The sequence below is a fragment of the Equus quagga genome, chromosome 4 (genome assembly GCF_021613505.1).
Source record: "Equus quagga isolate Etosha38 chromosome 4, UCLA_HA_Equagga_1.0, whole genome shotgun sequence".
Taxonomy (NCBI): Eukaryota; Metazoa; Chordata; class Mammalia; order Perissodactyla; family Equidae; genus Equus; species Equus quagga.
The window spans coordinates 140,652,755-140,679,804 of NC_060270.1; the positions used below are offsets into that span (position 1 = coordinate 140,652,755).

The 27,050-nt window shown below is 41.1% G+C and overlaps 2 protein-coding genes across 2 annotated transcripts in view; one reads left to right on the top strand and one right to left on the bottom strand.

The window, feature by feature from the left end:
* The first annotated feature begins 12,995 nt into the window (after positions 1-12,995).
* Positions 12,996-17,269, top strand: FAM237A (family with sequence similarity 237 member A). Its single transcript, XM_046658220.1, has 2 exons — positions 12,996-13,407; positions 17,130-17,269. The coding sequence occupies exons 1-2, from the start codon at positions 12,996-12,998 to the stop codon at positions 17,267-17,269; spliced, it is 552 nt and encodes a 183-aa protein (XP_046514176.1).
* A 3,712-nt stretch (positions 17,270-20,981) lies between these two features.
* The window catches only part of DYTN (dystrotelin), a 49,761-nt gene continuing 43,692 nt past the window's right edge, over positions 20,982-27,050 (bottom strand). The window contains 1 exon segment of the mRNA XM_046659869.1: positions 20,982-21,085. Coding sequence (XP_046515825.1) covers positions 20,982-21,085 — 104 coding nt within the window.

Sequence of the window (27,050 nt, forward strand, 5' to 3'; positions counted from 1 at the left end):
ATTTTGATAGTTAGCTAAACATCTTTGCAATTAATTTGGGTAGAAAACTTTGTATATGTTTGCTTTTACTATAGTGAAAGACAAAGACAAATTCTGAATTCCTTGCATGAAAACTGATCAATATCTAAAATCAAACTCCTCGCACAAAAAGTGATTGACAGCAAAAAATAATGTTGACATCTTCCTTTTGAAACAAGAGATTTTTCTCCACTATGGAAAAATTAAACCCTGGAAACATCCCTAACAGCATAATCCCAACCCCTCGTCCTACTCTTCTCCCGGACTGTAGGTTTGTACGGGCCTGAGAATGCCTCCACCTCCCTATTCGGAGTCAGGCTGTTCTACAGAGTGTGTTACGGCACTAACGCTAGTTCCAGGAACCATCTTAGAGAAAGGGACAGGTGTGGGGTCAGACAGTTACTGGGACCGTGGTCCTGGACATGGTTGAGCTATGGTGATTTAGAAATGAGGGGGGTCACTCTTGTAAATAGGACTTTTCAAAAATGCTCAGAGGGTCTTTAGCAGGAGAGCGCAGCTTTAACTTAATTTTGTTTGCTGTTTTGATCTCCTCCTCTAGTCTATGGTTTTACGTCTGAAACATTTACAACTAGGGAAGGTAAGGAAGAGGTTCAACGGTTTTTACAACCAGCAGCTCACCAGAGTGTTTCAAAAACTGCCTGGCATTTGATGAAATGTTTAACACAAACGCTTTTGGTGCGCGGGTTGTTGCCTGATGTCTTTCTGGTCTTGAGATGGATCAATGCTACGGTTGTATGGTAGGTCTGCACAGTGCTCTCCCGCTGTCTGTCAGCTAGTGAGGAAGAGGTGTTGAACTGAAAACTCAAATTTGTTCCAAAATTAGATATCTTTTTCTGCTGGGGATGACAGGCTATATTGGATATGAAATGCAGATGTCATGTTTGAGAGAAGTGATCAACTTTCTGTTAGCAACTCTGGATCAGGTTTATAAGATGAAAAAAATCACAAACTTATATATAGGAATGTGTAAATTTCTCACTAAGATTTAATCCATGCCTTGGCTGATGTCACACCTTTGTTAGAGTCTAGAAGTTTTCAGCATGATTGTTAATTCAAAGGCATGTATGAATGGGTGCCCCAAGATGTGTGTTAGGTATGAAACGTCATCTGAATGTGGGCTCCCAAGATGGGGTGGATCTACATACACATACATGCATACAAACATATATCTGAGTTTGTAACATGCTCTCAAATCTGTGCCTATAAAGATTATGTATAAATTTAAATTTCCTTAGGATATAATCCTCAGATACATCGGAAGCATGGAGCCTGTTAAGAGAAATTTGCTCTTCTCCAGGAGCTGCTGGTTGTTAGAAGAGGTCACCCATCTTTCTAAAGGTTTTTCAAGGCAGAGGCAGTGGAGGGCTAAAAACGAGATGATGGAAAGCAGCTGACTGGTGAAAAGGCACATGCTCCCCACTTATCTTGGTAGGTTTCAGTGGTTTCAGATGTGTACGCCTAATGACACTTGAAGGTGGATGATACAAGCAATTTTATAAGCATAAAGGGCTGCGATTTTGTTCTAATGAGCATTGATGCAATCTCATAGCTTTCGTGGATTGAAGATCTAAGAAAGTTAGAGAACTGAAGTCATTTGTGGTTTAAAGCAATGTTTTTCTTCTCAATCTCTATTATAACACATAGTTTTACTTCCTTCATTTCACTTTTGCTCTTAAATTATCTTGTTTATTCATTTGTTTACTTAAATATTAGTCTTCTCCAGTAGAACGCAAGTTCCACAAGAACAAAGACTTTGCTTATCTTGTTCATTGATGTGTATTCCCCGTGCCCATGACAGTGAGTGGCACAGGGTGTGTGTGTGTGTGTGTGTGTGTCTAATATTGAACAAATGAATTGCTTTGCTTTGGACATAAGTGTCAGTCCATTTCAATGCCTTGTTCTCTGACTGTCTTCATCTGCTTTGTTCCCCATCAGCATGGCGATTCATCAGTGGCTTAAAAATATCTTGATGACTTCTCTTTAGACTTAGAGGACATGCTTTGAAATAGAAAGTAATCAATCATCTCAACAATCTCCCTTCTGCTCAGGAAGATGCTGTGGATGGACCCTCACATCTCACTGTCCTGGCCTCGCTCCAGAGAAGGAGCATGCGGATGAGGCTGGTGGTCAAAGAGAATAGAGAGGGACTGTTGTCATCCCAAGGGGACTGGAGCTCAGGGCAGCATGTGATGTATAAGTGGTTTCCCTCCTTGTTTTATTAGCAATAGTTAAAAGAGTAGGTGCTCTAGTAGGAGACATCTTAAATAATCAAGAAATTCTACTATTTTTGGTGAATGAATTTTTGCGTCATTTCTTTTACATGAGGAATGAAGAACTTTAGCTTAAGATCTTTATCTTAAAGACCTTCCATAGATGATATGGACTTTTAATTTTTTTTACTTGAAATTTAGTAAAAAAAGTAGGATGAATCATAATCCTTGGTTCTTGATATACCCTGTCATTAGTCCGTTGGCCTTCTGTATGCATGTATGTATTTACTTACTGACTTATTTATTTAAAATCCTACAATAAATATCTGTGAGTCTAGAACTCAATGTGATAATTGGAACATTGACAGTAACCAACATGTCCTTGTGAAACTCTGCCTTGTCCATTGTATGCCTCCCTCCTAATGCCATTACTCCCTTGATTCTTATAACAATAATTTCATTGCCATTTGAAAACACAGATAGATATATTCTTTTACATATTATTAATAAATGTTTTGTTTTAGTTGTTTTAACTTTATAAAAAGGGTATTGACATATATAAAATTTTGGGACTTATGTTCTCCTTCTCAGCATTATATTTATGGAACCATTCATGGTATTCCAGCTCGCCACACTTCATTCATTTCAACTGCTATGAAATAGTCTATTATGAACAGACTACAATTTATTTATTTATTCCCTACTCTTTGGGCATTTGACTTGTTTCCGGATATTTACTATATAAATAGTGTCTCCGTGAGCATTCTTGTACATATTTTTTTAGTGTACAAGTGCAAGAATTTCTCTGGTGTTTATAAGGAGGAGTGCAATTGCTTACTCATGGAGTATGCCAATGTTTAACTCCTTTCTACAATGATTGTACCACTTCTAATTATTACTTTGAATACTTTGCCAAACTCCAGAATTTCTCGACATTTATTTAATTAATGGATTACTGCCACAAATCATAGAATAATAAATTGGTAAAGCAGGAAATAATTTTGAGATGATTTAATTGGACCCAGTTAATTTGCAGACAAGGTTGATGCATAGGAGAGATGAATGATTTGTTCAAAGTCCTATAAACAACGGCCTTGCAGGTACGTCCCCAAGTAGTTTATGAAATTGGCACTGCATTCTTACCAGCATCTTCTATGTCTCAAATATGCAATGTTTGGTGAATAAGCATAAAACTTCCATTTTTAAATAAAGAAATTAAGACCTAAAGAAATTTAAAAACATTAAAAAAACCCAGCAAAGGCGTTATTCCCGTTTAGAGTTAAAGTTGAATTTATTCAATGCATAGTTTTCCATCAGCTCCCATTGCGTTTGGGGTTGACTTTGCTGATCGCTTCCCCAAAAGCCACTCCCAACTCCCCGGACAACACACTTTGCTGCCTCCCACTGGAGTTCTTTCTCCCATACTTACTTGCATCTATAAATGACCATGTGACCTAATTGTAGCCCATGAATTTCAGCCTAAGTCCACTGATGAGGGTTCTAGAAATGGTTTCACTTTCTTGATTAAAAAGTAACAGATGTGGCTGGGCTGGAACAATCCTTCTAGCTACTTCCTGCTTTGAATGTAGATGTGATGTCTGGAGCTGTGGCAGCTAACTTGTGAGTCCAAGGGAAGGCCAAGGGGATCACAGAAATGTGGGGCCTGCTATCCTTGGGCCACTGAACTAACATCAGCATCCATGTGTCTCCAGCCTTCTTGTTAAGTAAGAAAAATAAACCTCTTTTGATTTAAGCTACTGCAGTTAGTTTTTCTGTCACTTGTAGATTAATGCACTCCTAGCTAATACAGCCTGTTACAAAAATGATCTCAGACTAGATTTGGAATGTTTCCCCTTTCCCAATGACTGAAAATTAAAATCTTGTCATTGAATGGGAAATGTTTTTTTCCTCGGGGAAAAATTATTTTTATACTTTCATACTTAGCATCTATTTTTAGATTACAGTCTTTCAATCAAAAACTCCATTTCAGAGGATATGTCCATAATCACATCAAAGTAATATCTCCATTCAATAAAAGCATGATAAAAAAAAATGGAGGCACTAGGTAAAGGAAAAAAGACTAAATTGTCTGACTGACATTTTAATTTCTTTATCCAGACACGAGAAAGAAATTTTATCAATGCAAGTTGATTAATGACACTTACTACTCCAGTCTCATGTTCAAAATGAGACCATTCTCATGAATAAATTCAACCAACATTGATTAAGAAGTTATTGTATGTGTGTTGGACTGTAAAGCTGAGAGTAGTCAGAACGGATTCCCACTCTGAAGGAGCTCGCGGCCTGAATAGGGTGGGAGTGGGAAGATGAGGAGAGACAGACAAGCATGTGTAACAATTAGAATACGGTAAGCACATAGTGAAAGTATGAACAAAAGTGTGTAGGAATCTAGAGCAGAGCAGAGCTAAATCCCTTAGACACACATGAGTCAAGGAAAAGCTCCTCATTCCGGGAGCCCTGCTCACACTGTAAGATGTTTTATGCCTCCAACATATAGGTCTATGTCCTTAATTGTTCTTTCCCAAATGTTTTCCTCTTGGCAAAAGTCCATGATTGTCACTAGACCCCTGGCTTTCTGAGCTGTGACTCCCTCTGCTCTTCTTATATGTGTTGAAATAGAGATTTTACGTTGTTTTTTGCTGCCCCATCATAACTGAAGTCTTAGAAAAAGAATCTGCTGCTAAAATCTTAGAACTTTGTCATTGTTGCCTTGGTATGTAAAGCAAATTAAGAACAAATCACTCATATTGTAGTCTCCTTCAGAAATGAGGAACTCAAAAGACAGGACAATTCTGAAAGGCAATACCTATAATGGTTGCTCTTGAACTGCTGGAGTTATTGCAAGAGCTCAACTCTACTCTTGACAAAGCCACAAGAATCTCTATGGGCTTTGCAACATACTGGAAAGAATGGGTGAAGGATGCACGCATCTTGAGAAGCACCCTACAAGGAAACCACCACTACACCTATTATCACAACTACAGCGTCTTCACTTGTACCCTCAGGAAGAACAGGAAGGAGCTCTTCCTGTGCCCTGAGTAACTTTCTTTTTCTGCGCATTTTAGAATCAACATGCAGCGTGATCTGAGTCCTTCCTTGCAACTTGTCCTTATGAATCTGATGACACTTAAAGAATGACTCATCCACTCACCCCAATGGCATTCCGGAAATTGTCCTTGTTTATTGCCATCTTCAAACGATGGAAAAGCGTAAAAGAATGGGAGAAAGTCATTATTTTTACTATTTGATCCTAAATGTTAAAGAAGCACCCTATTCTTGAAGGCTGTCCCCATCATTTGCAAATTAGTGCACTGCTGAAGATGCAAACTATCTATATAACTGCTCTCGAATTTCATTAAAATTAATCGGAAGTCCTTTTTAATGTCTTTGAGAATTGCTTCAAGTGGCAAAAATCAGAAAATCTAGCCATGGGGCACAGTCAGCTAATTGCGATTTACTTCTCAACTAGTCATTCTTCCGCCCTAGGCTGCAACCTTGTAAAACTGAAACAACTCTTTGGATGACAAATGCCAGTCAAACCAATTATTTAGCATAATGTAATTTTAAATGACCCATTGGTTTCCTCAATATTTTCTAACAAGTCAGAATGATGATGGGATGGGCTGATTCCTGATGCAACATTAAAATTATGCTCTCTGTAAGTTGCACCTGCCATATGCTCCCTCCCAGTTGGTACTGAGGAGGAAGAGAGGAAACGAGAGACTATACAGTGAAGAGAATAGAGGGTGTCAGTGCATGTGTTTGTGCAAGCACACTAGTTAGGACAGATAAATGACAATGAATAAAGCCAAATTTAGGAAACAGAACCACGTTCTAACTCTCACCAACTAAGTGAGCCTAGGAAAATTTCTCAACTTTACAGCAAAATGGGGGAAAGAGGAGGATAAAGTGTTTTCCTTAGGACCACATGAGACCATGTACATGAAAATGATGTTTTGTTCAATGTAAGTGCTGACCAAATGATCATCGTCATTAGAGAGAGTCTAGTCTGTGGAAACGAAAACACAAGGATAAAATACCAAATGTGTACATTCAACAGAATATAAAATGTTTCATTCAAATGATTTGGTGCTGGATTTCTTTTTATCTAAATGCAAGAATTAGTATGCCGTTTTCCTCTTTCAGTTTTTAAGCTGATGGTAAGGTTCAGATGAAAGATAGATATTCCTTTCCAAGAATTGCTCCAAACTGCCCTGATAGCCTAGGAATACTAAATATATGTTACCACAGAGTATGTAGGATCTTCTTCTAAATAAAAATATTCAATAAGATGACTACTTAATTTTCAAGTGGAAGTTGGTAAATTGTATTTACAAGAAATGTTTAACCAGGCTATTATTTTCCAGGGAGGCACCAAAAAGCTTTACTGAAAATCAAAATGTCCAGTCCCAAGTAATTACATTGAAAAGGAAAAAAAGCATATGAACAGACCCTAGCTAGGCTTTTTTAAAAAATTATTTTTAAAGACTTTACTCTCATTGGCAAGAGTTGTTCTGGGCCATGTGGTTGGGATAGCAATGTCACACCCTCGGCTTCCAGAAAGCAGGAGTGAGCTTCTCAGTGCATCATCTTCACACTCACAGGAAAGGTGGAGCTCAGCTACGGTGGCCTTGACTTCACTCCATTTCAGCTGCTCATCTCGGTGGTTGTGCTCAGAACCCAGAGCTGCTCCATGTCTAAAATCTGACACTGACATGTCCCTCTCCCTGACTGGAACCCCTCTGCCTTTCAGTCTCCTCTTTCTTTATTCCTCTTACACCTGTTTTTGTTTTCCTTCAGTGAGACCTCCAGTTTCCTCTATTTCCTCCCAGTCTTTCATCTCTCTACTCCCAATCTCCTCTCTCTTTCTAACTTGCTTATAGTCTTAATTCTTTTGCATCCTTTTCCTTCATCAGCATTTACCCAACAAAGCTCTAACTCTGAATCAATGCAATAGTGTTCATTCTTTCCCCCGACATTCAGTCAGATGTGCACTGCGGGAGGAAAAGGATAACTAGCATTTATCCAGTACTTGCTAAAGCAGCACCATGCTAAGTGTTTTCCGTGTATGATCTCATTTTATCCTCACCAGCCATAAGGGAGATTTTTGCCCACTTTAAAAGCAAGAAAAATTGTTTCGCAGAGGTTAAGTAACTTATCCAAAGCAATACATCAAATCAAAGACACCATCAACTGTAGATGCCCCATTATTCTGAAAAAGCAAAAGAAAATGCAATTCTAATTGGAAGGTGCCATCAGTAGATAGATACATCCTGATTTCAGTGGTGTTAAATGTAAAAACCTGCATCTAAGAATCAATGAAATATGACAAGTGAGGGAAATGGTGCAAACCCAGGCAGTTTGGATCCGGAAGCATAATAGTCATCACTATGCTATTCTGCCTCATAAAAACCACACAAGCATGCAAAATGGTTTGTTACAAATTCATGGTCTCAAACTTTGCCTGGGCTTTTAGCACTTTCCTTAGTATCTTTCTCCTCTCTCTTATCTCCTCTCTTCCCTTCTTCTCTTCAGTGATTATTCCAAAGCCTTTTCACTCTCCTTAAGTTTCCTCCTTAGCACCTACCCTCATTCACTCTTTGTGGATGACTGTGCATCTTGCTTCATTAAGAAAATTGAAACCATTGATCACCACCTCTCTCAACTCCTCTCCACCACTCCCTCTACTACCTGGGACATGTCCACATCCCGAGTGGCCTGCCTTCTTCCTTGTTCAGAGAGCAAGCTACTCCCTTCTATTGAACGTTGGCTCCTCCTCATTCTCTTAGCCCTGTGGATTCTTGTTTGCTGAGATTTTAGTCACCGTTCTTTCTTGAATTTCGACTCCTCCCTCGTTATTGGTTCCTCTCCCTCAGCCTCTAAATATGACAAAGACCCAACCCCTGACCTCCTGTTCCAACTCTTCTTCATCTTCTTTTCTAAACTTCGCAGGAAGTGCTTCACCGGGATTGTCTGCATTTCCTCACTTTCCACTTCTGCCTCAGCCCACTTCTTCCCAACACTAGTTGATATTGCTTTTAATAAGCAACTTGGTGACCTTCTGCTTTTAAGATCCAATGGAAAACTCTTTGTTTTCATTTTATCAACCTCCTTTTCTGAATCTGTGTGATGTGGTTGATTTCTTCCCACTTTGTGAAAATCTCTGTCTCTTTGGTTTCCAAAGCACCACACTCTCTGGTTCTTCTTAACTCTGTTTCTTAGTCGCTTAAATGTTGGCATTTCTCAGTTTCTACCCTCAGGCTACTATTGTACCCACTCTACATACTTTCCTGTGAGAGTTTTAACTGTTGCTTACAGGTCAATCTAAAGCCCAACTCTTGACTTCTCTCCCGAGCACTGTGTCTGAGTTTTTATCTTAGACCCACCTCTTCCTTGGGGATTCATTTTCTCCATTTGGATATCAGTCATCTCCAACTTAACATCTTGAAAACCAAATTCTTGATTTCCCTTCCCCACACCTATTCCTCAAAACATTTTTCCTCTTAGCTGATGGTAGCTCCAAACTTCCGTTTGCTTAGCCCCCAACACTTGGAGTCATCTTCAGTTTCTCTCTTTTTCTTGCATCCCACATCCAGTCCATCAGCAAGTCCTGTCCTTTCTGCCATCAAAATGTATTCAGAATCTTCTCCCTTTCACCGACTCCACTGCTGCCACCTTTATCTGACCCACCGTCATCTCTCGTCTGGGTCTTGCAGCAGCTCTCACTGCACTCTCTGCCTCTGCCCTCACCCCCTCCAGTCTGTTGGCTACTGAGCAGCCAGGATGGAGTTATGACCACCTCTCTGAGCTCACCTCCTACCACTATACCCAGAAAACAATCACAACACACTCGTTCCATGCTCCTCTCATCCCCAGCATCCTTTCACACGTGTATGCACGATTCCCTCTCTCCCTTTCAGGGTCTTTACTCAGATATCCTTCATCAGGAAGGTATTCTCAGTATCGCTTATGAAATAGCTCTTCACCGTCCTTTCCTAATCCTGCCTTACTTCTTCTTCATGATCATTTGATTTTCCTTATCACACCTGACACACATGTTTCTTCTTAGGCTGCAGAATGACAGACAGACTCTCATTATTGACTCATGCATGGCACTATCTGTTTATTTGATTCACTATTTATGTGTTTGTCCACACACAGCTGAAAACTCACCGTTCAACACAGAAGCTAGAAACACAGATCATTATACACATATATCATTTTACAATTAAAATGTACATTTTTCCTCCACCCCCAATGTGAACTCCACGAGTGCAGGGACTTTGTTTTGCTCCTTCTGTCTACACAGCACCTGGAACAGTGCCTGACACATGGCACTTGAAAAGAAATTAAGCACTGCATGTTGATGTAGCGATGTTTTCAAGCATAATGTAACTCTCAACACGGCCACAGCCAGAATTACATCTCTTGTCCTTAACTTCTGTTCTCCCTTCTCGCTCTTCACTTCTTTCCTTGACTTTGCTCCCCAGAAGCACGGAACTGCTTTGAGTTCTCCCTCCATGCCTTTGCTCATGCCGACTTCTCTGCCTGGAGGAGACCATCTCCTCTCCTTGGGCCCCAGGGACTTCCTTCTTCAAGAAGTTCACCAGACACCTCCTCAAAGGGGCCATGTCTGCCCCCGACATTCCCTTTCTCTTCGTTAGGGTCCTCCCATGCCACTCTCTAGCCCTGTGTTTCTTTGATGATCTTCTCCAAGAGGCAGAGCTCCTTGAAGTTCAAGAAGCAAGTCCAAGACCTCACCTACAATCTTTCCCCACATTCTTAGGGTGTAATTAGAAGCAGGCATCAGTATGCTGAGTTCACAGATTGAGAAACGAGTTCACTCCATCCAGTTTCAGAGCAGGAGAGAGAGCCCAGAACCCCTCAGGAGTCCTCTCCAGAGCTCTTTATTCCTATTACTTGGGTAGGGGGTGCATTCTCAAGTCTTGGGTAAACCTTGCTCTATGCATGGTTCCTCCCTGTGCCCTCTGGAAGGTAACCGTGGATACTATTGAGCCTGCACAAAAGCCTTCAGTTAATGGAGACTATACATGGTTTTCAGGATGCTTAGAGGGTTTTGAGGCCAGGGGCAAAACCTGCAAACACTTGCAAAGGTAAATGTTTTGCTTCAGGCCCCTGGGCTGGGTGTGTTTTCAGGTAGGGTGGATGCTAATGGTCAGCATAATCCCGTAGGGTGACAGGGCTCCTGCTCTGACTAGGATATTAACTAGCTGTGAGTCGAGAATCAAAGGGAATCCCAGGCATTTCCTCTGGGAAAGCAGGGACTCTGCTGTGAAATCTGGAGCAACGGGCTGACGGGAGTGATGCCAGCAACATCCAGGGCTCCCGACGTGACACAGGTCACAGAATCTGGAGATAAGAGGTCTCCTTTCCCCAGGAGAGCTTCCAGCAGAGCCGTGTCCCTAGCCACATCCTTGCCCCAGGGGTGTTTTCTCCTCCCGGCCCAGGACCCCGGGCTGGCAGGAGAAATGCCCCCAGGATGTCTCAGGGAGGTGCCTCACTTCCTTGGAGACTTTACTGACCGCTGGGAGGACACCCAGGTGCCTTGGGTCTTCCCTCACATCTCTTTATTCTCAAACAAGGCGCGCTGGAGAGGGCGGATCTGGGGAGCCCCACTCGCTCTTAGACCGGCGCGGGGCTGGTCCCAACTTTCCAGAGCGCGCCCGCAGCGTCACGCCTTCGGAGCTAGGACCGGGGAGACAAGTCGCACCGGGCACAGTTCCGCTGGGTGGAGGGTGGGCATGGGTCAGGGTCAACGAGGGTGCGGATGGCCAAGCCTGCTTGTTTCCTGAAGGGAAATCTTCAGGGCAGCGTGGGAGGAGGAGGGTGCGAGAGACGGGCTTGGGGGCGAGGGGTGGCGGCAGTTTCCCGGCTCATTGACGTAGACGTGAAGAGGCGCGAGCGCTCCCACTGCTTAAGAAGAGGCACGGAGCCCTCGGGACGCTGAAGCTGGGGACCGTCGCCCGCTCGGGGAGCAGCCCGGGCATTGCCTCTCCGCGCGCTCGAGGGAGCCCAGAGGGCTGGCGGGTAAGAGCGAGGGGCGCCTTCCGCGACCGGGGAGGACAGCCGCGGGGAAGGGGGCTGGCGGGGCGCAAAGGACTGAGCGGGGCGAGGCCGCGAGCCAGGTGCAGGTCGGGGCGCGCCGGGCACAGCGCGGGGCTCCGGCGGGGCTCCCGGCGCACGCGGGGCGGAGGAACCTGCCGGCGCGGGGAAGACCCTCCTCCGAGCGGGGGGCCTCCGGGGCCGCTCCCGGCGCTGCGGGGCGAGCGGAGGAGTCCCGACGGCGCCGCTTCAGCACCCCGGACAGCGCCCGCGCTCTGTCTTCTGTAGGCTCAGCCCTGGCAGCCCGGACTTGGCCCCCAAGGGAAAAAACCTCGGGGGCCCCTCGACTTGGATATTTTAGTTCAGAAGAGGATGTATTGAATATAATTTCGTTCGGGTAGAGATTCTGTGCAAATGATCTGAACTATAGAGAAAACATTTTTGAATAACCTTGAATCTCAGTATGCCTCTTCAAGATAGGAACGTGCCTTGTTCAAAGACGGTTTCTGAAATATCGATCTAAGGGTGCCTCAGTACCTTCCGCTGCTGTGCAGAAGAGAGATTCCATCTTATGGTGCCATCATGAGATAACACCAACATCTTACAGTGTTACCATGAGATGTTTCAGTACAGAGTGAATATGCCCATGAGCTGTGCCTTGCCTGCCTTCATGATACTAACATCCAAGAGGTTTGGAAATATAAGAGAAGACTGAAAGTGAGGTGTATATACTGCCATGTATTTTCTTTATGTTAGACTTGCTTAAGTGTTATATACATTTTGTATAGTCTTTGAACAGTCAGATAAGGTTTTCTTCTTGGAAAAAGGAGAACATAGGTTATTATTAATTTAAGGACATTATTTCTCATTGCACTTGTCTGAAGTGTAACCTAATAACTTCAAAGTGGTAAATGGATGCCTTGATTTATTGCAACAGGCTTTCAGGGCCAGAAAAGTTGAATGAGGAAAAAAATTTTCATTAAAATTCTTGAGAATTATAGAAAGAAGAGAGAAATGAGAAAACATCATCTTTATGAAAGTTATATCAGAATTGCAGAACATTTTAGGTGTTTGTAAAATGTCTCTTAGTTCTGCTTTAATGGGGTGAATATATGTCCCTTGGTTCCCATACTTTTAGCGTGATATCTTGTGTTTATTTGTATTTATAACATTTTGCTATTCTTATGCCTTTTGTTAAAATTAAAAGTCACCCTGAGTAGAAAAGCATCCGAGGGTAAAACATATTCAAATTCTTAATTACATGGGAGTCTTGGATTAGGAGAGCTAGGCTAAATTATAATATTATAGAATAATTGAAGGCAGGCAGCAAGATTTTAATGTTTCACTTAATACTCCTTTAAACTATATTTCTCTGTACAAGGGAAAAACAAATCACTTACTCATCTTACAAAGGGATATATCTTAGGAATAAATATTTCTTAATCTAAATATCTTGATTTTACACTAACTGTCTTGACAAAGAGTCATTTTAGATAAAATGGGGCTTGTGATACGGGAAGCAGGATAAGACTTTTCCTAGAGACAATGGTGTGTTTCCTTTGCTGGCACCAAGGTTCTTAAAGGCAGAAGTACTTTCTTTACTGAGTGGAGCACAAGCAGGGACTCATATGAGATCTTTCCATCCTGTGCAGTTTCAGGGCCATGGCCAACCCTCGGAACAGAGGAGGGATCTACCGACCCTTGAGCCTCACCAGCTCCCTGCTCATTGTGGGAATATGCTGTGTGTCTCCTTTCTTCTGTCATAGCCAGACAGACCTGCTGGCTCTTAACCAAGCTGATCCTCAGTGCTGGGAATCTTCTTCAGTGCACCTCCTGGAAATGCAGAAGCCTCGAATTTCCAACACTGTTTCAGGTTTCTGGGATTTTATGATCTACCTGAAGTCATCTGAGAACTTGAAGCACGGGGCACTGTTCTGGGATCTGGCCCAACTCTTCTTGGACATCTATGTGGACTGTGTCCTCTCCAGGAACCATGGCTTAGGAAGGAGGCAATTGGCTGGAGAGGAAGAGAAGATCTCAGCGGTGCATCCACAGCACACAAAGAGAAAACAAGGTGGTCAACTCCAGGTCCCAGGTCTTTGAAAGGGTCAATCAAGTGTGAATGTGCTGAATTTTGAAGAAGAGGGAAATGGCTTTAGGGGAATCCATTGCCCCATATATTCCTCTCAGGAGCACACAAGTGATAGAAAGATAGATAGCACTTCCTTTTGCATTTCACGGTAGCTGTTCATATCAGCATATTGTCCTCATCCTCACACTTCATGTGAACAGCAGCAAGGAAGAGTCAGAAAGACAAGTAAGGAAAAGTTTGATTCTCAAAATACAACATACAGGCATAAAGTGATGCCCCCCAATTAACACTATTTTTTACCATTAGCTTGAACATTGGCAGTCATAACCTGTGTTTATTTGCTACGGAATTGGGAAGACTTTAACATAAGCATTCACAACACACAAGCTCTTGACCCTTTTAAATTGAAAGAAAAAAACCATTGCTGTCATGTAAATGGAGGGACTCCTGGAGATGTACTTAGCTGATGAAACAAAGGGTAGAAAAATCGGCTGGCTTGCAAATTCACTCCTTGCTGCTTTTGAACAAATCTCAAATAAGTAATTAACTTCCAGCAAGCTGAGTAATTAATTTTTAGCAATTTGGAACTTCCTACAGATTTAGAGATTTTCAATGAAGGAAATATTATATTCAAATACAGCCTTCTCTGGGGGCACGAGAAGAAATATCATTTATAGAATTAGAATGAGGACGAATGAGCCGCTGTGAGTAAGCTGAAAGGCACCTTCGCTTTGTTCCTGTTTTTGCTCCTTTCTTGGTGTTGTTTTAATCGACGACCTTCCAAGGCTTGCAGCAAGGGCTGTTTGAGTGGTAGGGACTCTTAGAATTATTTATGCTCCAGAGAAAACTGAGGCATAACTAATTTTTGTAGTTTTACATTTTATTGTGGGTATTGTTATATATTTCTGTAATCTTTCTATTAAAATAGCTATTAACAGTAATAGCCCTAGACCAACCTTTCCCAAGATATTGTAAAGCGTTCGTATATCTAGTTTGTTTTAACCTCAGTAACTAAAAATCCTCATGATTCGCTCATCCATAAAACTAGATAATCCGCTGCTATTATTTATAGATAAATTTATTATTTTGGCAAATATTGTAACAAACCAATTTCCTTTTTTTAGAGGGAATATTCTTTCAGTAGCTTAGCTACTAAAGTAGAAACACAAAATGAATGCTCTTAAATGTTGGTTATCAATATTTTAAAAATCTTTTGAACAGAGGCTGCCCAGACGTCAGCATCAGTAAGGACTGTATATTTTCTTCATCTGTACTGTAGGGCCTTTTCTTCCGTTTTTATTATATTTAGTTGCCACCCTCAAATCACTACCAATATTTCCTGTTTTTTTATATTTTTCACTCACTTTGAATTACTCAAGTATCTACAGAATAAATGAAAATAATAATATTTGTTTCGAACTGAATATAAAAATAATTAAGTAGTCTTTCTCTAAAGCAGCTTTCGGATTAGTTGCTTGCAACAAGCCTATCAGAATAGTCTGAGACTATGTGCAGTTTTTTGATCTACGTCAACAAGGCATTTTTATCTTCTTAAAAAAAAGAAGTAGATTTATCTTCAACTTTGGAAGCGACTTCCTTCCTCTTGCTGCAGAGTTGCTGTTGACCCAGCTGGTCTGCGCACTTTAGCTGTTGTGGCTCTGCAAGTAGGAGGAGGCAACATTTCACTTCATTGAAGTTTTTTTAATGTTTGACATAAACAATTGTTTGCAGATCAGGAGACAAGACTTTCCATTTGGGTTGCATAATCATAATCAGAGAAAGTCCTGGGTCAGGAAGACACTATGTCTAAAAGTTAGATAGTTGCGGGAACATCAAGATTTCATCTCAAGAGGCTCGAATAAATGTCTAGTGGCTCAACTGGGCTCTAGATGTACCCGAACGGATTCTCTACTAATCTTTTCTTTTGTCCCTCGGGGATTAACATGCTACAAGGCTGGGATGGGAGTGGAGGTGAAGAGGTGTCTGTCTCTATAGTTCTCAGGGAAATCACATCATTAGAGCAAAAGGGAAGAGCTAAAATAAGTGTCTACATAATATGCAAAAAGGTTTTTGTTATTTGGATGTCCTCAAATTAAATAGTTTAAATACACTTGAGAAATGTTGCTTTGAATCATGGTTTGTTATAACATAAAACTCCTATATAATTTTGTATGTTAATATGTCATATTTGTTAATATTGAGTCAACAAATATGAAAACAAGAGATATCAAATAGCTGTGTAACCTTGGGCAAGTTAATTAATTTATTTAGCCCTCAGATACTTTACCAGAAAAAGAAGGGCATGGAAAGAATTAGATGACCCATAAAGTCTCTTCAGGTTCTCCACTCCAATGTTCTGTGATTCTATAAAACAGAAATGTATGAAAGGCATGTATTTAACCATGGAAAGGATGTGGAAAGCTTTATCCCGAGATGGCTTACTGAGCCGGACGATGCCCTCAACACTGGCTGTTTATAACAACGATCAGCAGAAACAGAGGAGGTCCAGAAATGAGAATTCCAAAAAATCTGAGGACTAGAGATATTATCATTTGAGAAGAGACTCAAAAGATCATTGTTATTTAGTCTAGAAAGATACGAGCTAATAGCCGAATGCTGAAATATCTGGGAGGTGTGACAACGCTGTACCCAGGCTTAACTCCTTAATTATGATGGATTATGTGAAGGGAGAGAGAGAGAGAGTAACTGATTTAGGAAAAGAGTAGGCTGATGGAAACCCCCAAATAGAAAATAACAGAGTTGAGGTTAGCTCACAGGTAACATAAAGGCTTCAATGCAAATGAAGGGATGTTGAAGTATATCATTGTTTGTGTCAAAATTGATGGCCTCTTCCTTGAACAGATCTTGCTCTGCCACTGAGAGGAACAGAAAACCCTGCCTGCCTGAGCCTGGCAGTTCATATGTTCTAGAAAAATTGTCAGTCTTTGCTTTCCTCCATGACAAGAAAATTAAAATTCAGACTGATAATTTGATGATGTTTGCTGTCGGAGTCTAACTAGCTGGCAAATGTTCAGAGAGCTTATTTTTTTAAACACTAAGCAGAAGAGAAAACAATGCTTCAGAAATATAAACAATTAGATTCACAAACGCTTGATTTTCTGCTTTACTCACTCCAAGAAATTTCCTAAGCAACATATTTGGAAATTACCCATCTAGAAATCTATTCTAAGGAAACATTCAGAGGGTCAGACATGTAGCCAATGATGCAGCATGGGGCTCTTTATGCAAGATTGTTTATAGTAACAGAAAATTCGGAAAAAATCTAGCGTCCCTAATAGGGTGATGGAAAACTCAATGATGACATGAACTGTGTGCGTTAAGCTGTGGTTATCTCTGGAAGATTATATTATGTGTGGCTTAAAGTTTTTTCTTTTATACTTTTATATTAAAAATTATATAATGACCATTTTTAACTTTTTAATCATAAAAGTATATCTTAATACATATCAATTAAGGAAATATATTTATTACAATTTACTGAATTTTTATAACTAAACTGCATAGGACACAAAATTTTGCATAAACACAAATTTATATATACATCTCTGCAATAAATTTATACAGACTTTTGATAGTAGAGTAGCAAAAACAGCAAACTTACTTTAGAAAATCAATTTATTAATATTTAATCAACATGAAATTAATTTGGTGGGCTAATGATTGTTCCTTTTCTCTACTTTCAGGGACATATTCTCAGCAACTAAGAGCCCCTGCCCTAAAGAAGAAACAGCTGGTTGAAGAGTTGATAAACACGCACGTGCGCAGGAGTGGGTCCAAGTTCCTTGGAAAAGTGACCAGTGGCCTGGAAATAAAGAGAAAATAAATCTAACCTCAGGGCTAACTCATATCTTGGAATTCAAAAAAATATATATTTTCTTGACTATTGATCATTTGTTTACCTGAAATGGTGGGAATGTCCAGAGATAAATATTCAGCCACATTCTCTCAGAGCTCTTGCTTTCACTCTTTTAGGCTGCCAGCATGTTCCTTCAAATGGTGACATTACTGCCAGACCATCCCACTGTCTGAAAGAGTCAGAATGGCTTCCAAGGATGAGAAGGGGAGTGGGGCTGCTCACATTCTTCGTATTCATTTTGATCATTTGTTTTGGAATGCTTGACATTTTTAATGAACTAGAATGCCGTACATTTAACATGAATGCGTTGCATGACCTCCAAGACACTAACCCCTGGATCGCTTATGCACAGGCATAGAAGGCACTAGATTTATTAATGACCCAGTACTAATGGTCTGTGATACTGGAATCTTGTTTGAAAGAATATTTTTGAATACTTTGAACTGAATAAAGCAAAAAACAAAACAAAACAAAAAACTGGCAAATAAAGCATTCTTCTAATGGAAACAAATTAATAAAAGCTCTGGACCCCAAGGAATGTTATTGGAGTCTCTTTATTTCAATATTTAATGTTAACATTAACAATAATCCAAACTCTAATAAAATAGCAGTAAGTATAAATTATTTCCCAATTAGCATATTTTCTATTTGACTAAATATTAAAATTCTATGATTGGTTACACTTTGCATTGAAAAGCAAACTAAAAATAAAATGAACACCATTAAAAGAAAAGAACCCAAAAGCATTCTTTCCCTCAAAAGGACCAGGCCTGAATGATTAGCAAATTTATTTGAGTTCCAGACACAATGCTATTTTTAACTCTAATTATTCTCATCTCTCCAATCATTCTATAAGTGATAATTGACAACCAGTTTGAATTTCAGATATGTTAGCAATTGACTTGATTTTTCCCCAGGTCCAAAAGAAGCCTCAGTAAATGTTTTCACTGAAGGTTTAGGGTCCTCCTTCAGCTATAAACCTTATCTACAGGGTTCTCAGAAGACACAGCTGCATCTGAGGATTAGCCAAGTTCTGACAATAGGAGAAGCAAGTCTGGGAAGGAACTGGGGAGGGGCCCAGCCTCAGCTTTTGCTTGGTTAGGAGAATGAGCACATTAAAAGCGACCACTCTTTCCAACAGGCGCCTGAAAAGATGTTCAAATCACTAATGATTAGGGAAATGCAAACCAAACCAAAATGAGGTATCACCTTACACCTGTTAGAATGGCTATAATCACCAAGACAAAAAATAACAAATGTTGGAGAGGATGTGGAGAAAAGGGAACCCTCACACTCTGCTGGTGGGAGTGCAAACTGGTGCAGCCACTACGGAAAACAGTATGGAGATTTCTCAAAAAATTAAAAATAGAAATACCATACAATCCAGCTATCCCACTACTGGGTATTTATCTAAAGAACTTCAAATCAACAATACAAAGAGACTCATGCACCCCTATGCTCATTGCAGCATTATTCGCAATAGCCAAGACGTGGAAGCAAGCCATGTGCCCATCACTGATGAATGGATAAAGAAGATGTGGTATATATAACAATGGAATACTACTCAGCCATAAAAAAAGACAAAATCGTCCTGTTTGCAACAACATGGATGGACCTGGAGGGTACGATGTTAAGTGAAGTAAGCCCGACAGAGAAGGACAAACACCAGATGATTTCACTCATATGCAGAAGATAAATTAACCCATGGACAAAGAGAATAGATTAGTGGTTACCAGAGGGGAAGGGGGCTAGGGGTGGGCATAAGGGGTACAGGGGTACATATATATGGTGACTGACAGATAATGTACATCTGAAATTTCACAATGTTATAAACTATTATGGCCTCAATAAAATAATTTAAAAAATCATACAGGAAATGAGAAAAAAAGAAAGCTTCCGCTGACTGCCATTCCACACAGGCTCATGGTTTTGCTTTCATGCTACTTTCTCTAATGTCTTTCACCATATTCTTAAAAACCGCCACATAAACTCATTACCTCTTACAAAATGTTGAAAAGATGCCACTCTCTCAATGCTTACAGAACAGTCCGCCCCTGCTCCGTCCTCACCTTGGTGCTACACAGCAGGGGTGGCCGATTTTTTCTGCAAAGGGTCAGATAGTAAATATGATACGGGCCATCTGGTCTCTGTCGCCACGGATCCATTCTGCCTTTGTAGAATGAAAGCGGCCACAGACAATGTGTAAATAAATGAGCATGGCTTCGTCCCAATAAAACTTTGTTTATGGACACTGAAATGTGAATCTATACCATTTTCAAGTGTCAAAAAATATTATTCTTCATTTGATCTTTTCAATTATTTAACAAAACGTAATAACCACTCTTAGCCCACAGCCCGTACAAGAGAGGCAGGGGGCAGGACTTGGCCGTGGGCTGTTGCTGGCTGACATGCTTCTCTAGGGCATGCTTGTCAAACTTGTAAGGAACAAGCTGGGATAAAGTAAGGAGGAGAGTGAAAATGTCAAACAACAAAACCAGAGTCAAAAATTTGTGATAGGCTGAAAAGCAAATTCAAAAATATCAGGGAGAGACTGAACAGGGATAAGCCAGTCCTAATCATACAAGACTGGACGTCATTTCACTCTGGAAACAGTACCAGAAATTATAGATCACACAAACAAAATTCCACAGCCTCTCTAAGTGTAGCATGGACTGCACCTCAAGCTAACAGGTAAAACAATGGAATCGTAACAAGATTTACTGAGAGCAGTGGTTAGAGCACAGGCTCAGGAGCTGGGTTCAAATCTCAGCGTCATCAGGTACTGAGCACATGACTTTGGACAAGTTCCTGACCCTCTTTGTGCCTCAGTTTCTCAGGAAGGGTTTGTTGGGAGGATTAAATGAATTAGTACATAAGAGGTGCTTAGAAACTAAGTGCTCTAACAGCCAAAAAGTATTAGCCACACTGTGGACATTATTAAATTAAGCATCTATATCCTAATCATACATACGGAGAAAGGAGGCATATGGGTACTGTGGCCACACTCATTGGATGCAGAGTTTTAGTGAGAAACGTTCGTGTTTTAAAATTTAATAAATTTATTTTGAGATAATTGCTGATTCATATACAGTTGTAAGAAATAATATAGAGACATCCTGTATATCCTTCACCTAATTTCCCTTAATGGTAACACCTTGCATAAGTAGAGCACAATAACACAGCCCGGAAATGGACACTGGTGCAACCAGTTTATTCAGATTCAGCTGTGCATGCACTCAATTTGTGTGTGTGTGTGTATGTATGTATGTATTTAGTTCTTTGCCGAAGCTTAGTCTCCAAGAGGAGCATATAGATAGAAAATCAGGTCATCGGTTCAGTACTTTAAATGATAGTGAAGAAAACAGTTGCATGAATTCATGTAGATCTCACAATTGAACATTACTACCAAGGTATTCGAAGTAAGAACGGCCTTCTGCTGGGAGCTCAGCACATCCCATCTGACTGGCCTCCTCTTTTCATTTCCCTCCACCACCCCTCACTCTCGAGGCTTTACTCTGAAGAACCAAGACACGTGAATAGGGAGATTAGAAAATAAAACTTCTCTTCATGCTTCACACCAGACTATCGAGAGAGAGGCAGAAGGCTTAATTCTTTTAACACAGATTTTGAAAATACATTCCATCATTCTCCCAAGGGGCTTTTGAGCCTGGACTCCTCTTCACTTCAAGTTGGGCAGGGTGACGTGGTCCAGAAGGGCAGAGAAGGCCCCTCGTACTCGCTCAGCTCCGCGATACAGCTCCGTGTGTCCTGAAGACTGCAGCTCTGAAATCAGCAGAAGGAGGGTCCTTCAGAGAAGGCAGCTGACGGCGCTCAAACTGAGCTGGATAAAGCTCTGGCACAGAGAAGAAACCGAACCCGTACTCCTCCGTTCCTGAGGACAAGGCCCTTTCTCTAAGCTGCCTAGCAAATGAGATGGCCATTATTAACCACGATGCGTTACTAATGTAACCAGGGTGTGGGGTCTCAAAGGGCATCTTCCCATGACACCTGAATAGCCAGAAAGCGCCAGGGAGCAGTGGTCTTCAAGCTCTGGTGTATATCAGAATCACTTGGAGAGTTTTAAAACAGATTGCTAGGTCCCACCCTCAGAGTGCTGGTTCAGTATATATGATGGTTAATTTTATGTGCCGACTTGACTGGGCTACAGTGCCCAGATATTATTCTGAAAAACACCAATAAACATTACTCTGGGTGTGTCTGTGAGAGTGTTTCTGGAGGGGAGGTTAATATTTGAATAAGTAGACGGAGTAAAGCAGACTGCCCTCCCTAAAATGGACGGACCTCATCCAATCGATCGAAGGCCTGAACAGAACACAAAGGCTGAGTAAGAGAATTCCTTCTGCCTGCCTGCCTTCCAGCTGGGACATCAGTTTGCTTCCGCCTTTGGACTCAGAATGGAACGTCAGTCTCGAGCCTGCCAGCTTTCCACACTGGAACCACACATCAGCTCTCCTGGGTCTGTGGCTTGCTGACTGCACATCTTGGGATCTGTCAGCCTCCAAGATCACGGGAGCCAATTCCTTATGAGAAATCTCTTTCTATATCTCTATATACATCCTATTGGCAGGGTTTCTCTGGAGAACCCTGACTACATAGTCTGTTGGGGATGGGGCCCAAGAATCTGCATTTCTAACAAGTTCTCAGCTGATAATGATGCTGCTGTGTAGGAACCACGCTTTGAGAAGTTCTGCTCGATAGCTGCTGATGGATGGTTTGAGCAGTCCACTATGATCTGCCATAGCAGGGCTTGTGCTGTAGAAAGATCTACGGTTGGGCAGCTGGCAAACAAAAGTTTGATATACACAATTTTTAACCTGAGTTCTATTTCTAGGAATTGACCCTACAAACATTCACATGAGTACAAAAAAATATGTTATAAGGATACTCAATAAAGCATTTTTATGATAATAAAAAGTTGGAAGTAACTTGATTTTACACCAATAAATAAATTATGGTACATTTATATCCTGGGATACTATGCAGCATTTAGGAAATGACATGCTCAATGTCTAAGATCCATTAAGTGAAGGAAGCAAAAGTATCTGCTGATCAGCAAGTGGCCTGCTGACAGCCCTCCGCCGGACCAAGCTTCAGGCAGGAGCATCTGGAAGCTAAAATGACCCAACATAAGCTTCACACGTCATAAGAAATAGGAAGGACAGTCAGCCCTGCAAGGAAGATTCTTAGAACTCCAGCCCCAAGGCCGCATGCTCCCGTCCCTATCTTATTCTCACGATGTGCTTTAGAAAAACGCTTGGAACTGCATGTAGACAAGCTGATCTGTAACCAGCAGAAAGAATAACCTGATAGCAGAAAATTTATGTCCTCTGCCCAAACTGTCCTGTCTGTTCCAGATAAGAGGTAACTGAGGTTTTCTTAGATTCCTCAGGAACATTGCCTTCAGCAGATCCGCTATGGAGAAGGGCCCAACGTTCTGCGGTCATCCATCACCTGACACCTGAGGCCCCTCCCCAACCCTGTTTGCCTCATATAAGTCATTTCCAAACCAGTTCCCTTTAAGATGGGTTTTTTTTAGGACTAAGTCCACCATCTTCCGATCTGCTAGCGTATGGCTTATTAAAGTTCCCTCTCTACCACGGCCTGCTTGGCCTTCATATCTTGTGGCCAGCCGATCTAGCCCTTGCTCTGTATCAGAAAGTGTGAAGGAAAATTCACCAATCTGCTAACAGTGGTCACCCCTGAGAAACGGTGGCAAGCGGTGGAGGACTCGATGAGGAATGCATTTAGAAAAAAATCTGTGCACTCAAGAATTTTAATTTTACACTGAACATGTAGTACAACATTCTTTATGCAATTAATAAAAATAAGATCACAGGAAATGGAAACATGGAGGGGCTCATTTTGTTAGTTACACGATTTATATTGTGGCTCCATCTGTGCTGTTTTCTGTTGAGCATACAAGAGGGTTCCTGCCCCTTTACTCCACCCATCCTCTAAGACAGCTCCACAGCCACAAGGACGTTGAATAAGCAACATTTTACTCCCTGAATAAAAAGCTGTGTCCAGAGGCGAACTTATTTTAGTATATTCTTTTTCTCAGCCCACAGTGATAAGAACTTAAAATACCGCAAAAAAGATCTAGGGGAGCAAAACATTTTATGCATGGGAGATTTCCTGTTGTTTGGATGGTTTCTTTTTAAGCCCCAGTCCCTTGAAATGGTAAAAACAGCCAAATATATGCACCTAGCACCTAGCATGCTGCTGGGCATACAGCTGGAATTCAATACATCCAGGGACTGAATGAATATAGTGCATCGGTGGAGGCCCACTGAGACGTTAACTGGAAATACCTGTGCGGTCAACAGTCCAGAGGAAATCACAATGGGAAAACATTCACTTGAATGTAATTAAAAATCTGTCTGGTCCCTGAATGAACCAGGGATGTGAGAGAAGCCCATCAGAAAGACGGACACAGTGGTTTGAAAGTATTAGGTTATCTCATCTATGATTGCTCCTCTGGGCAACCGACACACTGAGCCCACGTCTTCCTTACAATGATAAGTAATGAAGCAAACCAGTATGTACTGAATATCGACTCTGTACTAAGACCTCTCCTGTAAGCTCCAGGTTGTCCATGGTGACTGACACTCTGGTATCTCCACTGTGACGTCTCTCAGGTGACACACACTTAAATTGTTCAAAACAGAACTCTTGATTTGCTGACCTCTGGCTCAGCTGTCCTCATCGCAGTACGTGTGTCACCATCCACCAGGCCAAGCCGCCATCACTTCTTGCCTAGACTACGGCAGGCTATTACCCCATCTCTGCTCACCCCCTTGCCCTTCTCCAGCCACTTTCCGCACAACGTAAATCTACCCCTTTCAAAATGAATGCCCAGCATCCAGCGCGTGCTTGGCACATAGTAATGCTTGATGACTGCTTGTTGAATGAATGAGTGAGTGAATGAATGATGAACCAACTAGACTTTTTTCCTACCTTCATGGACCTTAATGCTGAAAGTCTGTGTAGCTTTTCCCACCAAGAAAAATTACTTTTACCTGTATGTGGGAAAGAGCCAAAGAGAGATTTGTTAAGATTTCAGTACAGAACCCTAGGATTCCCAGGCAACATTTGAGAAGATGACCATCTAAACAATTGAGATAAAGACACAATATTGAACTTCTCTTTCCTGAGGTTGCTAAAGCACTCCTCTTTATTTTCCTACAATTTGGTAAAATTCAAGCTTCATTTTCTGATTATTTAAAATAACAGTTTAGGTGATGGTTCCAGGTGGGGATAAAGGAACAGCAACAATCGTCCCACATCCCCACCCCAAACACGCCCTCCTGACCCCACCACTTCACCCCCTGCCTTCCCTTCTCATCCCTGAAACCTGCAGGGCAAAGAGCTGGCAAAGAGGATGAGTGAAGCTGGGAAAAGAATTTCAGAGAGATACACAGGAAATGCCACTCACAAATGGAAAGAAAATAATCCAATGAGAAAGGAGGACTAGACTATTATGTCCTTTTTTTGACCTCACAGCAGCAAGTAGTGCTAGACACTCTTTCAAATCGAATTCCTTCACTGCAAGTTTGAACAAATTGTTTGCTAGTGATTTTCAACCCAGCATTTGGAACTTAAAGAGGTTTGGGGACCCCCTTCTACATACTCTCTCTTTTCCAATAACCTCTTGTAGCCTCTTGAAACCCTATTATCCTAGATCCTGAGACTGAAGGACTCTGTTCAGTAATGTCAACAACTGCCCCGAGCTGACCATCGGCTGGCTGTTTTAGTCTTATTAAGCCTTAAGTCCTATAAAGTTCATCTTAATTTCCAAAATGTGCTGACTCCTTAGCAAAGCTGCATTCCAAAGGGCATCAGCTGCTAGGACACTCGCAACACTGGGTGAACATGCTGACACTCTGTCTTGGGAAATCTCAGCATGTTACAAACAGTAGATCTTTCTAATTTTCCTAACAATTCTCAAATTAAAAAAAAAAACTGGGACATCAAACTGATTAGAAACTTCCTGCTGTTATCTGATGCATCCATGACAGAGACAGAAATAAAACAAGGTAATCAGTACCTGAATTCAGTTTGTCTGCCTTTCCACATCCACATCAGTGTGGTGACCACACTTTGTCACTGACAGAGTTTGGTGTAATTTTGGTAAGCATGCATAGATTGTGCATAAGGTATGGAGTGTATTCTTATAATCCATATTGCCAACGGCTAAGGAGACTTTACAAACAGGATCATATTGAATGCCAGGTTGAATAAGGATAGAAACAATAAGGAACATGTGGATGAGGAGTGATGGTGTTTAATAAATGCAAACAATAGCCCTGAGGATTAAGATAGATCCTCTGCTTAAAAGTCTCAAAGAAATAAGACTGATATAAAACAGATAAGACTATAAATCTAAATCTTATCATTAGTATTTGCTGAATCATCACAAAATATACAATACTATAATAACAAAAAGGGAAAATGTGCACCCTCCCGCTAATATCATAAGCACTTTCGCATAATAATGCAATACTTCCTGCAGAAGCATCTCAATGGTTCTACTTAAATTGCAAATGGAAGCAGAGGTAAATCTTTTGAGACGTATATTTTTTATATGTTCTACAAGATTGGATAATGCTAATTGCATCTTTATACATTATTGCATCATCTGAATTTAGAAAGAAACTTTACCTTTTCATGATTTTCCTTTGAATGATATAATGATGTGTGCATATATAGATATAGGCATATATTTACTTAGACCTTCATAAAGCCACTTAAAACATGCAAGGGTCTTTTAGCTTTAGGTACCAAACTGCACAGTGTTGGGTATTGTCTTCCAAATATGTGTGGGGTCACTAGTCCATTAGAATCTGAAGTGCAATATAGCCTGCTACACTTGTGAGGGCTGACCCAACACAACACTTTAGAAATCAGCAACTTTCATAAACTCAATTAGAGAAACAAAAACAAAACATAAAAACAAGATGAAGACATCAAATACCAAAAGAATTTCTAGAATAAAAGCCAAATTTTTATGTGAAATTTTCCTAAAAAGCTCAAGTGGATACTGACTTTGCCTTGAATACTCATCATGACTCCAGTGATGTTTCAATGGAAACACAGTGGGTGGAGTCTTGTGTGAGCCTGGGAATCAGGCACAAGGAGCCCCATCCTGCCTTTGTTTCAGGCAGTCTGAGCGTGCTGCCAGCATCTTTGCGACTGTGTTTTCTCTGACACAAGGATTGTAACTCCAACTCCCTTCACAGTACAGACTTTTAGAATCACCAAATAACTACTTCACTGACTTGGCTTTACCAAGTTCAATATACAACTGACATTACACACCCGTTTATCCGCTCACCAACCACTGTGGACTGAATTGTGTCTCTCTCCCCAAATTCATATACTGAAATCCTAAGCCCCAGCACTTCAGATTGTGACCATATTTGGGGACAGAGTCTTTAAAGAGTTAATTAAATAAAAATGAAGTTATATGGACAGATGTGTCCTAATCTGATCCGAGCAGGGCTTCGTAAGAGGAAATGTGGGGAGGGACATGCGCAGAGGCAACAGGGTGCGAAAACACAAGGAGAAGATAGCCGTCTACAAGCCAAGGAAAGAGGCCTCAGAAGACACCATGCTGCTGACACCTTGATCTCAGACTTCTAGCCTCCAGGACTGTGAGAAAATAAATTTGTATTGTTTAAGCGATTCCATCTGTGGTACTTTGTTATGGCAGCCCTAGCGAACCAAG

Excerpts from the sequence above, each read along its gene's own strand:
- FAM237A (XM_046658220.1), top strand. The coding sequence starts at position 12,996 with ATGGCCAACCCTCGGAACAGAGGAGGGATCTACCGACCCTTGAGCCTC. Across the intron at positions 13,408-17,129 it reads GCACACAAAGAGAAAACAAG|GGACATATTCTCAGCAACTA; the intron begins GTGGTCAACTCC and ends CTCTACTTTCAG.